This window comes from Myotis davidii, unplaced genomic scaffold (genome assembly GCF_000327345.1).
Source record: "Myotis davidii unplaced genomic scaffold, ASM32734v1 scaffold27, whole genome shotgun sequence".
Classification (NCBI taxonomy): Eukaryota; Metazoa; Chordata; class Mammalia; order Chiroptera; family Vespertilionidae; genus Myotis; species Myotis davidii.
In genome coordinates this window covers 3,089,028-3,102,557 of record NW_006297821.1, presented here as the reverse complement: position 1 = coordinate 3,102,557, position 13,530 = coordinate 3,089,028, and the positions used below count along the sequence as shown (strand labels likewise).

The 13,530-nt window shown below is 38.0% G+C and overlaps 1 protein-coding gene across 11 annotated transcripts in view; it reads right to left on the bottom strand.

Moving 5' to 3' along the window:
- The window catches only part of VPS8 (VPS8, CORVET complex subunit), a 251,894-nt gene that overhangs the window by 144,790 nt on the left and 93,574 nt on the right, over window positions 1-13,530 (bottom strand). For all 11 annotated transcript variants that reach the window (XR_001515545.1, XM_006773641.2, XM_006773642.2 and 8 more), the window contains one exon: window positions 6,938-6,984. Coding sequence is in view for 10 of the 11 variants with exons in the window: in XM_006773641.2 (XP_006773704.1) it covers window positions 6,938-6,984 (47 nt within the window). In the remaining variant the exon portion in view is untranslated. The remainder of the gene's footprint in view (window positions 1-6,937; window positions 6,985-13,530) is intronic.

Sequence of the window (13,530 nt, the reverse complement as noted above, 5' to 3'; positions counted from 1 at the left end):
TACAATCATAGTAGGGGACTTTATCACACCACTGACATCACTGGATAAATCCTCTAGACAAACAATCAGCAAAGAAACAGTAATCCTAAATGACTCACTAGATCAGATGGACTTAATTGACATCTTCAGAACACTTCACCCCAAAGCCACGGAATATACATTCTTCTCAAGGGCTCATGGGACATATTCAAAAATAGACCACATATTGGGTCACAAACAAAGTCTCTCCAAATTCAAGAAGATTGAAATCATACCAAGCATCTTCTCAGACCACGATGGCATAATATTAGAAATAAACTACAATAAAAACAACCCAAAATACTAAAAAAAAAAGAGAGAGAGAAATATTATTGGAGTTTACCATTCATAACTTCAAGTGGATAGAGGAAATGGCTAAATCTACATTGTGCACTATTAATTTTACAATTCAAAAAAAGTGAAGAACTCAGTTTTGATGATAATTGTAACTTCAGAGACTGTCTGAAGGGAGCAAGATCATCAATCCTCATGCTTGACAGTCTATTATAAACTATAACAAGAACCAAATAAATATATCCCCACTAAATATAAGTGGGACTTAAATCTAAAGGTGATTTGGGCTGGTCTTTTTTTTATAAAAGTAAAAGCAAAGTCCAAATGAACTTTAAGAAATTAGGTTCAAAATGCTCTGTTTTTGGATACAAACATCACAATTTGTAAAGATTCCCTTTAAAAACGCATGGCTTAATTGTGGTGGTGGTTGCACTACTCTGTAAATATATTAAAAATCACTGAAGTGTATACTTTAAAAGGGTGAATTTTACGGTACGTGAATTATATCTCAATAGAGCTGTCACAAAATTAGAGGCACATTCCCCCCCATAGTTTTGGTGTTTAAAATTTTAACATGCAATTATAAAAAATCCTATATAATAAAAGGGTAATATGCAAATTGACCCTAATGGCAGAATGACCAGAACAACTACTCAACCAGTCATTCACCCAATGGTAAATGGGGATCTGGGGGTGGGTGGCAGTGGGGAGTGGAGCAGGTGAGCAGGCAGAACGGCCGACCTCTCAGTCCCTCCCGCCAGCCAGCAGGCTCTGATCACCTGATGGCAAACAGGGAACCGGTGGTGGGTGGTGGTGGGGGGCAGGGCTGGCTCCAGGCAGCTGAGGAAGATGGCCCTGATCACAGGCCAGGCCTAGGGACTGTACCCATGCACAAATTTCATGCACCGGGCCGCTAGTAAATAAATAAAACAGCATCCAAAACATCCAGTTCCTCAAACATTCTTGATAATTAAGATCTTTCTGTTTCTCAAACAATAATCCTGATGTTGAACAAGACTGAACAAATGCCCTGGCTATTGAAATATCACTTCAGGTTCCCTTTAGATTTAACCAGTTAACTGCCTGCATCCAAAACAGAAACCATCCCCACACGCCACTGATTTGAATTTAATTAAAAAAATAATTTGAATTTAATTTAAAAAATCAATTTGCAATGATATTATAAAAATAAATATATTACTCACAATTCAGATATTCTTGAATATTTTCAGCTGAACATTCTCACAGAAAATGATTTTAAAGTTGGTCGGGACTGTCACTTAGGGAAAACATTTTTTTATAGACATGCATGGCGTGTGGGAAAGGTACACTGCTTGCATCTACAGATGCTATGGCATACAATGGGTTAACATAAATCATTTTAGTTCATATTTATATATAATTCAAGTCATTTGAAAGATGGCTTCTTTTTCGACATCTGCTTGCAGTGATATAAGCTCCAAGTGGTCAAGATCATCTACATATAGCACCTATTTTGTTTTATAACAATTTTATTAAAATATAATTGACATATAATAGCATAGTACATATTTTTAAACAATGTTCAAAATTATAGTTATAGTTCAATTAAACTCTGGACCTATTACCAAAATGAACTGAAATTATGACTACTCTTATACAGACAAAGTGACACATTATTACAAGTCCTACAAAAAGCCTTGAGACATATGTTTGTCTAATATTAAAAAAGACATATACACTACCAAATTAAAATTGTGGAACAGAGACATTGAACATAGTGGCCGCCAGGATGGCAAGGAGAGAGAGAGTATGACAGAGTAAAGAAGTGAGAGGCGTGTGTGTGGACGTGAGTGGTATGTGTGTGGGTTTATGAGGGACAGATAGATATCTCAGGAGTCCCAGGGACTGGTAGATTGGGCTCTCCTAGAGGGGAAGGCCCTATTACCACCATGGGCACCCCAAGGCCTGCTCGGCTTTGGTGCAGAATGCACACCATCTTATAGAGGGGAGCAACGGAGGCCAGGAGGGCTGCCACACCAACATCCAGACCGAACTCAGACAGCACCCTCAGACCTGTGCAGGGAGCCGCTTGCCAGCCATAACCTGCGTGGAAGACCACTATGCTCCAGCAGTGAGCATCACAGTACCCGATGTGGGAATCAGATGTCTGCAGTGAGAACACACCAAACAGACCTCCAGAGCTATGCATCCTAGCCAGTGCCCAAACCCAGCATCCCAGGATCCCAACTTCAGGTCACCACGCTATGCGTGCAAGCCACTCCCTGCTCCATCCCTGATCCCAATACAGAACTGCAGCCAGGTACATACTACAACCTCTGCCCAGACAGAGCCCTTGCCTAGTGAGCAGGCCGCAGACAGAGCGTGCTCTGCCACCAGCACAGACAGAGCCCTTCCGGGGCAACTGCCCCACCCCCAACCCAGACAGAGCTGCAGTCCAGTGTGTACTATGCTCCCAGCAGAGACAGAGTCTTGGGCTGCTGGGTGCTCTGGCATCAGCACAGACAGAGCCTTCAGCTAGTACACACCCTACCCCCAGCACAGACAGAGCTGTGACCTAGCATGAGCCCTCCCCTCATCCCAGGTCAGAACTGCTGGTGGACCTGGTGTGCCCAACCTCAGGTCACAGGACCACACTGAAAGTGCACTGCCAGAGGGGCTTAGGACAACATCCCACCTTAGGGGCTGGAGCTGCATAGTGGATTACATGCCAGAGGGCTCTGGGCCCTCACAGTCACACACCAGAGGAACTGTATACCCACCTGTACCAACCCCAAGAAATGAATAACTGAGGAACCAGAACCATGGGAGAAGGGGGCACAACTCAGAGCAAAGACAATAAAGGTGTAAAGCTCAAGGCATACCCATCCCCCAAGGCTAGCGAGTTTAAGACCATTGGACTACTAGGGACTTTAACCCCTTGGACCTCAAGCAGGGAGCACAGGGCGAGAAAGAGACAGCAAAAATGGAGAGACAAAGAAACAAACCCCAAAGAAAAGAAAAGGAAATAATTGCCAGAAGAACTAAATGAAACAGACGCATGCAATATGTCCGAAAAGGAATTTAGAGTCAATCAGGGTCATGCAGTTCATAAACCAGATGGATGAGAATATCAGCAACTTATGTAAGAATCAAGAGGAAATACAAAATCGATATAGCTATAATAAAAAAAACATGATGGAAGGTTTCAACAGTAGACTAGAAGAAGTAGAGGACCAAATTGGTGAGTTAAAAGACAGGGCAGAGAAACACACCCAATCTGAACAGCAATTGGAGAAAAAAATTAGAAAGCAGGATAGCCTAAGGGGCCTTTGGGAAAACATGAAACGAAGTAACATATGTATAATAGAAGTGCTAGAAAGACAAGAAAAGGAGCAAGGATTAGAAAACCTATCTGAAAAAAAGAAGAAAAAAAAAGAAAACCTATCTGAAGAAATAATTACAGAAAACTTCCCTGATTTAGGGAAGAAAAGTCACACAAACAGAGTCCCAAACATGATGAACATGAAAGACCCACACCAATACACACTGTAATTATAATGGCAAACGTTAATGACAAGGAGAGCATCATAAAGGCTATAAGAGACAGAGAGTTACCTACAAGGGATGTCCCATTAGATTATCAATTGATTTCTCAACAGAAACACATCAGGCCAGAAGGGAATGGAATGAATTTCTCAAAGTGATGCAAAGCAAGGGTCTGAATCCAAGAATACTCTACCCAGCAAGGCTATCATTCAAAATTGAAAGGGAAATCAGGAGCTTTGCAGAAAAAAGAAAGGCTAATGGAGTTTATCACTATCACGTTAGCAATTCTATATATGCACCCGATGCTGGAGCACCCAAATACATAAAAATTACTTCTGGAAGATATCAAGGGAGAGAGAGACAGCAATATAATCATATACCATTGATATCACTGGATAAATCCTCTATACAAAAAATCAGCAAAGAAACAGCAATCCCATATGACTCACTAGATCAGGTAGACTTAATTGAAATCTTCACAACATTTCACCCCAAGCTACAAAATATACATTCTTCTCAAGTGTGCATGGGCCATTTTCAAAGATAGACCACACATTGGTAGACAGGCAAAGTCTCTCCAAATTCAAGATTGAAATCATATCAAGTATCTTCTCAGATCTCAATGGCATAATATTAGAAATCAACTACAGTCCTAGCTGGTTTGGCTCAGTGGATAGAGTGTCAGCCTATGGACTAAAGGATCCCGGGTTCGATTCCAGTGAAGGGCATATGTCCAAGTTGTGGGCTCAATCCCCACTGGTGGGCATGCAGGAGGCAGCTGATCAATGATTCTTTCTCATCATTGATGTTTCTATCTCTCTCTCCCTCTCCCTTCCTTTCTGAAATCAATAAAATATATTTTTAAAAAACTAAATAAAAAAATAAATAAAATGCCATGGAGAACGATGGGAAGTTAGTGTTTCTAAAAAAGAAATCAACTACATAAAAACAATAAAAAAAATTCAAACACCTTAGAGGCTAAATGGCATGCTATTAAACAATGATTGGGTTACCAAAGAGATCAAAGAAGAAATTAAAAAAAAAAAAATCCTGGAAACAAATGACAATGAAAACACAACAATCCAAAATCTATAGAACACAGTGAAAGCAGTCCTGAGAGGGAAGTTCATAGCATTACAGGCCTACCTCAAAAAAAAAAAAAAAACCACCAAGAAAAACTAGTAATAAACCATCTAACTATGCAACTTGAAGAATTAGAAAGAGAGCAACAAGAAAAGCCCAGAGTGAGCAGAAGGAAGGAAATAATAAAGATCAGAGTGGAAATAAATGACACAGAGACAAAAAACAAAACAAAACACACACACAACAACAACAACAAAAAAACAATACAAAAGATGAATGAAACCAAGAGCTGGTTTTTTGAAAGCATAAACAAGATTGATGAACTTCTAGCCAGGCTCACCAAGCAGCAAAGAGAGAGAATCCAAATAAAATCAGAAAGGATATATGTACCCCTATGTTCATAGCAGCACAACTTACAATAAAGAGCTAAAATTTGGAAACAGCCTAAGTGTCCATCAGTAGATGAGTGAATTAAAAAACAGTGGTACATCTACACAATGAAGTGTAGTATTACACTGCTATAAAAAAGAAAGAACTTTTACCATTTGCAACAGCATGGATGGACATGGAGAGCATTATGCTAAGTGAAATAAGCCAGTCAGAGAAAGAAAAAATTCACATAATCTTACTCATTTGTGGAATTTAATGAAAACATAAACTGATGAACAAAAATAGAACCAGAGACATAGAAGCATCAAACAGACCATCAAACTTCAGAGGGAAGATAGGGGAGGGGGGCAATAAGGGGGAGAGATCAACCAAAGGACTTGTATGCATGCATATAAGTCTAACCAATGGACACAGACAGCAGCGGCATGTATATAATTATAACCAATGGACACAGACAGTAGGGGGCTGAGGGGGGGAAAAAAGGAGATATATGTAATACTATATGTAATACTTTAAACAATAAAGAATTTTTTTAAAAAAGGAAATTGTGGAACAGAGACCAAATTATGAAAATAAAAGTACAGGTCTTCAAAAACAATTTCTTGTCATTTATGATTTTAAAGACTTAATGAAAAGCTAAATTTTAACCAAAAAAAGATGTGCATAACACATTGACTGGAATGCCGTACAGAGAAAAAAAATAATGTGATTCTTGCCATAAAAAGGATTTTACAGTATAAAAGAATTTTTTTTTTCTTATATATTTTATTGATTTTTTACAGAGAGGAAGGGAGAGAGAGAGATAGTTAGAAACATCGATGGGAGAGAAACATCGATCAGCTGCCTCCTGCACATCTCCCATCGGGGTGTGCCCGCAACCCAGGTACATGTCCTTGACCAGAATCGAACCTGGGACCCTTCAGTCCACAGGTCGACGCTCTATCCACTGAGCCAAACCAGTTTCGGCAGTATAAAAGAATTCTTAAGGATAAATGGGTCTCCCGAGTTTCTCATTCCTCTAGTACGACGCTCCTCATTCTTCTGGCCCTTTAAATACAGTTCCTCACGCTGTGACCCAACCATAAAATTATTTTTGTTGCTACTTCATAATTGCAATGTTGCTACTGTTATGAATCGTAATGTAAATATCTGATATGCAGGATGGTCTTAGGCGACCCCTGTGAAAGGGTCATTCAACTGCCAAAGGGGTCACGGACCCACAGGTTGAGAACCGCTGCCTAGTAGGAAAAGAGAACCGAGAGGGATGTTAGCACCCACCACAGTAATGGACTGCAAATTATAGAAGAATCAAATTTCTGTAAATTAAATTTTAAGGCTGGCCAGTGTGGCTCAATGGTTGAGCACTGACCTATGAACCAGGGCACATGCCTGGGTTGCAGCTTGATCCCCAGTCGGAAGCATGCAGTAGGCAGCCAATCAATGATTCTCTCTCATCATTGATGTTTCTATCTCTCTCCCTCTCCATTCCTCTCTGAAAACAATAAAAATGTATTAAAAAAATTTTTTTAACCTAGCCAGTCAAATTCATACCAGTAAATTATAATATAAGAAAGAGGTAACCTGAGTTCAAAATAACTGAATCTGACAGGCCATGTATACTCACTTTCGCTGTAGCAGAAGGCAGTAATCAACTATGACAGGCACCATATCCTGTATAGAAACCATAAAGAAAGCATCAGCATCATATATTTGTCCAATGGCTCACTGGTTAGACACAACATAAAATGAAAGTGGTCTGTTTAAGACTTCTGGGAGAATATAACTCTATACCATGTTTTTGGTAAACAATTTGGTAGTATGTGTCAAAAGTCGTAGAAATGTGAAAATACTTTATAGTAATTCTATCTAGAAATGTATCCTAATACTTTTAAGAAAAAAATTTATAATGCATTAAGGTGTTCACTTCTGTATAGAGGCAGGAGAAGGAGGATAGGAGGAAGAAATCAGAATTAAATAGAATACATGAAAATATAATACAGTAAATTTGCTGTTTAAATAAAATATTATGTAGATATTACAAATTTATAAAGAGTTTACAATAACCTTATGATAAACATTAGGTTAAAAATGTGTATTTATGTCACAATTTTGTAAATTTGCAAAGAAAAGAACAGAATAAAATACATCAAATGATAATAGGATATAACGAGTCCTGTTGGTAGCTCAGGTAATAAAGGTTGTCCATATTTTGTCATAATCTTCCAAGCTAGCTATTTTAAGTTAATTTAACTTCCCAGTTTCATAATATTTTGATTGCTTTAAATTCATCATGTATAGATTCATATCAAGTGAACAGCAACCCATAATTTTGGCCTCTTAAAGAGAAACAGTTTGAGGGAGAAACAGCTTATTATGACTGAAAATTGTCACAAAGCCAAGCATCAGATTTCAGCACTACTCTTTCATTTTCTGCTGGCTGCATAGAGATGGCTTTCTTTTTTAAAAAAATCCTAGAAGGCCTGAGTTATTAGCAGGAAAAAAAATCCCATCAGGCGGGAGAAGGCACTATGTGAAGAAAATGCTATCTGCTAGCACTTGTTTGACAAAAAAAGAAAACTGAGGAACACTTATTTGAGATTAATATCAGATAAGGGAGCTATAATCCTAAAAGCATTATAGGGCTATTCCTAACCCACCTATCTGCCTCCTTTAATCATCAGTATTCTTCTTGGCTGCATTCAAAATCCTATTTAGATTCTTCAAAAACAGAACTAAAAATCATACATTTAAAAAGTGTTAAAGCTTTATCAAATTTCAACCCTGAACAAGAACATAGAGGGCCAGATAACCTCAGCGGGGAGACGGGAGGGAGGAGAATCGCCCTAGAAATGTTGAGGAAAATTTAAAGTATAGCTGAGCTCCCAAAACCGGGTCTAAAGTGAAAAGGGAACTGAAAACCCAAGCAAGTTGACCTGAGCTGTCAACTTAGACTCCTATAAATGTTGGGGTCACATAAGAGCTTGTGTTTTAATTTCAAAAAGAAGCTGAGGTCTTAGAATCTTGCAACATAAAAAAATTGAAGAAAAGAACTGGCTAAAACTAGGATTCTTGAAGCTGCATCCTTCGTGAAAGGAAATTAGCGGGGCTCGCGGGGGAAGGGGGGGCGCGGCGGAAATCTGCCTGTAGACAAAGGAAGATGACAAGAAAGGTTGTCTGCCTCAGCCTGGACTCAGTGGGAGTGAATCTGTCCTCTCCAAGAAAGAATCAAGACCTTACCTGCAGGTGGATTTGGGATTTGAATTTACACTATCACTTTAGTATGGGACAATCAAGACAGGAAATTAACACAAAAATGACCCTTAAAAAGGATACTCCTGAGGCACTTGAAAGAACAAATTCAGCCGAAACCGGTTTGGCTCAGAGCGTCAGCCTGCGGACTGAAAGGTTCCAGGTTCGATTCCGGTCAAGGGCATGTACCTGGGTTGTGGGCACATCCCTAGTAGGAGATGTGCAGGAGGCAGCTGATTGATGTTTCTAACTCTCTATCTCTCTCCCTTCCTCTCTGTAAAAAGATCAATAAAATATATATATTTTTAAAAGAACAAATTCAGAATCTCTCCAGAGATAGTGCTTAGCACAGGTAAAATAAGGCCTACTGATAAAGCCCCACTGAAAATGTACTCAAAATAAAGACTTAAAGCACCTCATGAAATAATGCAACATGAGTGAACATCAGCAGAACTACAAACAGCATAGATGGATGGCTGAAACTTCATATATAATTATCAGGTAGAAATTATTATATTTTTAAATTATTAAAGATATAAAATAAGGAATTAAGTGCCTAGCCTGGTACTTAGTACTAAGGATATACTACAGGGAGAATGGAGAGTGACGTCAGATTAATAGCTTGAGATCAGGTTGGTGATTTTATGAGAGGATCTGGAAAACCAAGACTGAAGATGGAAGGCTCTACAGTAGTCAAAGAAAGAAACAGTAAGTGGTAACAGGCATAAAGCAGTGCAAACAGAATTAAGAAATATTTATAAAGTAAACTACAGAGCTTGGTGACAACTTGCTTATGGGTTGGAAGGCACAGGGAGAAGTCTACTAGTATAATAACTCCTAAATTTCTATATTAAGTGATGGTTGATTGACAATGTCATAAAATAAGAAATATGGGAGGAGGTATCAGAAGGAAAAAGGTAGGTGTAGTCTTGGCTATAATAGATTTGAGGAACATCCTTATTTAGATGTTGAATAATAAGAAATTGGATATAGTAGTCAGAAACATCTGAGTTAGAATTAGATTTTTAAGTCATGAGAGGAAACAATCTATATACCAGTAACTCAAATTGTCCACAATAAATAGAGATAAAAATCAGTAGACAATGAAGTGAATCACAAGGGAAACTAATATTTATGATATGGTCAGAGGATGAAAAGAAAATCCAATGCAGATACAATCACAGAGGTTTAAAAATCAGAACACATATCTACAGGATACAGAATTTCAAAAAGGAGTGATTATCACTATTTAAAAGAGCACTAAGGATGAGTAAGATATGAAAAGTATTTATTGGATTTAGCAATTAAGATATCATTGGTATGTTTGGTAAAAAGGTGGGGTTTTTTCTTGATTAGATGGTAAGTACAGTGATGGGTGAGATGCAGTGGGCAGAGAATTAAGTGGTGAGTGAAGTATTTGTGTGTGGGGCGAGAGGGGGAAGAGGGCAGGGAGTGAGAGGAAGAGGAAGAAGACTGCAGAGGGAGAGAAGAGGGTAGAAGGACTGAGGGAGGGTGGGTGGGAGCCAGGAAGAGAAAGAACTGGAATCCCTGAAAAAGAAAACTAAAACAATGGAACAAAATGAATAGTTCAAGATAATTCAAGAAAATTTCCATTGGTGGGGGGAAGACATAAATCTACATATTGAAAGGGCACATCATATACCAGAAATAAATAAAAAATAGCCTAGAATGATTTCACAGGAACTCAATGCAATAAAATTACTGGATTCTAAAAATTAAGAAACAGACAGGAAAAGAGATCAATCAATTTTGAAAACGAAAAAAAAAAAAAGTTCTGGCTAGCCTCCTATTTCCCTCCAGTGGCATTCAATGCAGGATAATAGAGCAATATTTTCAAGACCCTTAAGGGAAGCCAAAATGTTTTTCACTATGAAAGCTAGAGACTTACAATTTGAAGATGCAACAACTCAAAGAATACTATTCTCATGAGCCTTTCTTGAAGAAACCGCTTCAGCAACCAAGAAATGACTAGGAAAACTGTAGCAAAAGCACTGGTGATAAGCATGAACTATATTTAACTACAAAAGTAAGCCTAAAACACACTCTGACAATGAGGAAAAGATTTACATTAAGACAAATTGGAAGGAGAAAGAGAAAAGGAGGTGGGAGAGGTAGAAAAGATTCACTAGTTTCATTTGTAAACGGATAGTTAAAAGATATCCTTTAAAGCTCCCAATTAAAATTGGAACTAGAAGCATGTTTAACGTTATAAAAGTAAATACTAAGATAATATAAAATCTGGTAATGGAGGAGGGGTTAAGGAGGAAGAAGGAAAAAAAGACACGCTAATTTTTATCATAGCAAGGAACAAATGTCCAAGGAAATAGAGAGTTAAGGGTACTATATAGTGCTATAATGAGAAAGGTATTCCTTGGAATTAAATACACATTCCTAAATATCAGTAGTACACGAACAAATAAAAAGTAAAGTAGTAAAAGCCTTTCTTAAAAAAATAAAAATATTTGGCTTACCTCACTTGAGATATTCAGATTGAAATTTGAAAAAGCAAAACTGAAATCTCAAAAAGCAAACCCCCAATGCTATTGTGAACAACGGGGGGGAAAAAGAGGGGGGTCTCTGTAATAAATCTAACTGAAAGTAACCTGACAGGGTGATCCTATTATAAATTCCGAACTGGTCAGGTCATGGTAGGTAGTCATGCCCCACGCCTATAAAAGGTTTATTTTTACATTAAGCAAACCCTATGCATTGTTTTTGTGCATCTAGGTTAACATACCTTTGAAGTGTCTCTTTTTTGAACCTCTTAGAAACATAACCACCCCCAATGGAGCACATAATCTTGTTAACAATCCTAAAATCCAATCGTGGCAATATCCCCACCTTGCTTTTTTCCCCACCTGCATTTAATGTTCCTTACTCTCTCCTTTTTTCCAAATGTATAAAAGGAACTGCAAAACTGCCATTCTCTTTGGCACTTGAGATCTTGCTTCCCAGCATGTCATCAATTTGACTCAAATAAACTCTTATAGAAATTCTCTACAGGTTTCTTATGTTGACACTATGTTGTAAACAAGAAACAAATACCAAGTGACCCAGAAAGACTGAAAATAGAATGGTAGACAAAAGTATACCATGCAAAGAAATACAAGGGATTGTGATCTTTCTATCAGATAAAGTAGGATTCAGACTACAAGGGCATTAAATGAACAAATAGGTCATGATGAAGATAAATTTCCTATTTCTATATGCCAAATTTGTATACAGTATGTACTAAATTATATAGTATCAATATTCATAAAGCAGATGATGGAAGGAAAAACAGATAAAATAACACTATTAACAGAGTTCTTTATTTCTCACAGTTCATGAGGAATTGAGTGGACAAAAATGGGTAAAGGTTTAGAATATCTAACAATTAATTTTAAAAATCTGATTGATAAACTATTTTCTATGAAAAGACACCAAGCACTATATTTCAAGTGTTCATGAAACACCAATGAAAACTGGCTATATACTGGGCCACAAAGAAAATCTGAATAAACTCCAAAAAGTAGAATTAGTATACAAAACATTATCTAATCACAACACCAGAAAACCAGAAAGTAATCACATATCATAAGGCGCTCTTTCCACTTAAAAAATAAATAAAAACTTTCTCTAAAACTCTTCAGAGATGGAATACCAATCAAGATTGAAGATTACATACAAAGACAATAATGACAGTGATACATAGTTAACTAATAGTTTTAAATAAGCCTACAAATTGACATATTTTTGGAATACTCTAACAGCAACAGAATATACATTTTTCTCAAGTATAGAGAACACTTACTAAAATAGGTAATATATTTTACATCATAAAACAAGTTTTAATTTTAAAAAGATTCAAGTCATCCCTGGCTGGTGTGGCTCAGTTGGTTGAGTGGCATCCTGTGCACCGAAGGATCTCAGTTCGATTCCCAGTCAGTGCACATAACTAGGTTGTGGGTCTAATTCTCAGATGGGACCCAAACAGGAGGCAACCCACTGACGTTTCTCTCTCACACTGATGTTTCTCTCTCCCTCCCTCTTCCTCTCTCTCTAAAATCAATTTAAAAAATATATTCACCTGACCAGTGTGGCTCAGTGGTTGAGCATTGACCTATGAAACAGAAGATCATGGTTAGATTCCTGGTCAGGGCACATACCCAGATTTTAGGGGCTCAATCCCCAGTACAAAGTATACTGGAGGCAGCCGCTCAATGATTCTCTCTCATTATGATATTTCTCTCTCTCCATTCCTCTCTGAAATCAATAAAGATATATTTAATATATATTCCAAAAATATTCAAGTCATACAAAGTATGTTCTCTGCCCACAACAGAATTAAATTAGAAATTAACAAAATAAAGAATTACAGAGATGGCATCAATATAGATTCTTCAGATATAAAAAGAATTAAAAAAGTCATGACAAACTTTTTGCCAATAAATTTGAAAATTTAAATGAAATGTCCAAATTTCTTTAAAAGATAGAAAATACCAAAGCTCACGCAAGAAGAAAGAAATAGGTAACATATTAAATAAATTGCATTTGTAGTTAAAAACGTTCCTGAGAACGTGAAAAATGGCGACCCGCAGGAAGGTAGGGAGGGAGAGAGTGTGAGAGCGCATGGAAGTAATAGGGGAGTGTGTGGACGTGTGTGGTGTGTGTGTATGAGCTAGGGACAGTTAGATTCTGCAGGTCTTCTAAGGGGCTGCTAAACCGGGCAGTCTTAGACAGCGGAGCCCCACTCCCTGCGCGGACACTACTGGGCGGCCAGCAAGGGCACAGCGACCACGCCATCTTGGGAACAGAGCTGCTTGAGACAAGGATCCTGGCCTCAGCACCACCCAGTCTGATCTCAGACGTATACGAGGACCCTGCAGCCACTGGGGACAGAGACCTATGACCACAGCTACAGACCTGAGGACACCAAAAGTTCAGAAATCCCTGCAGCAGATCCAT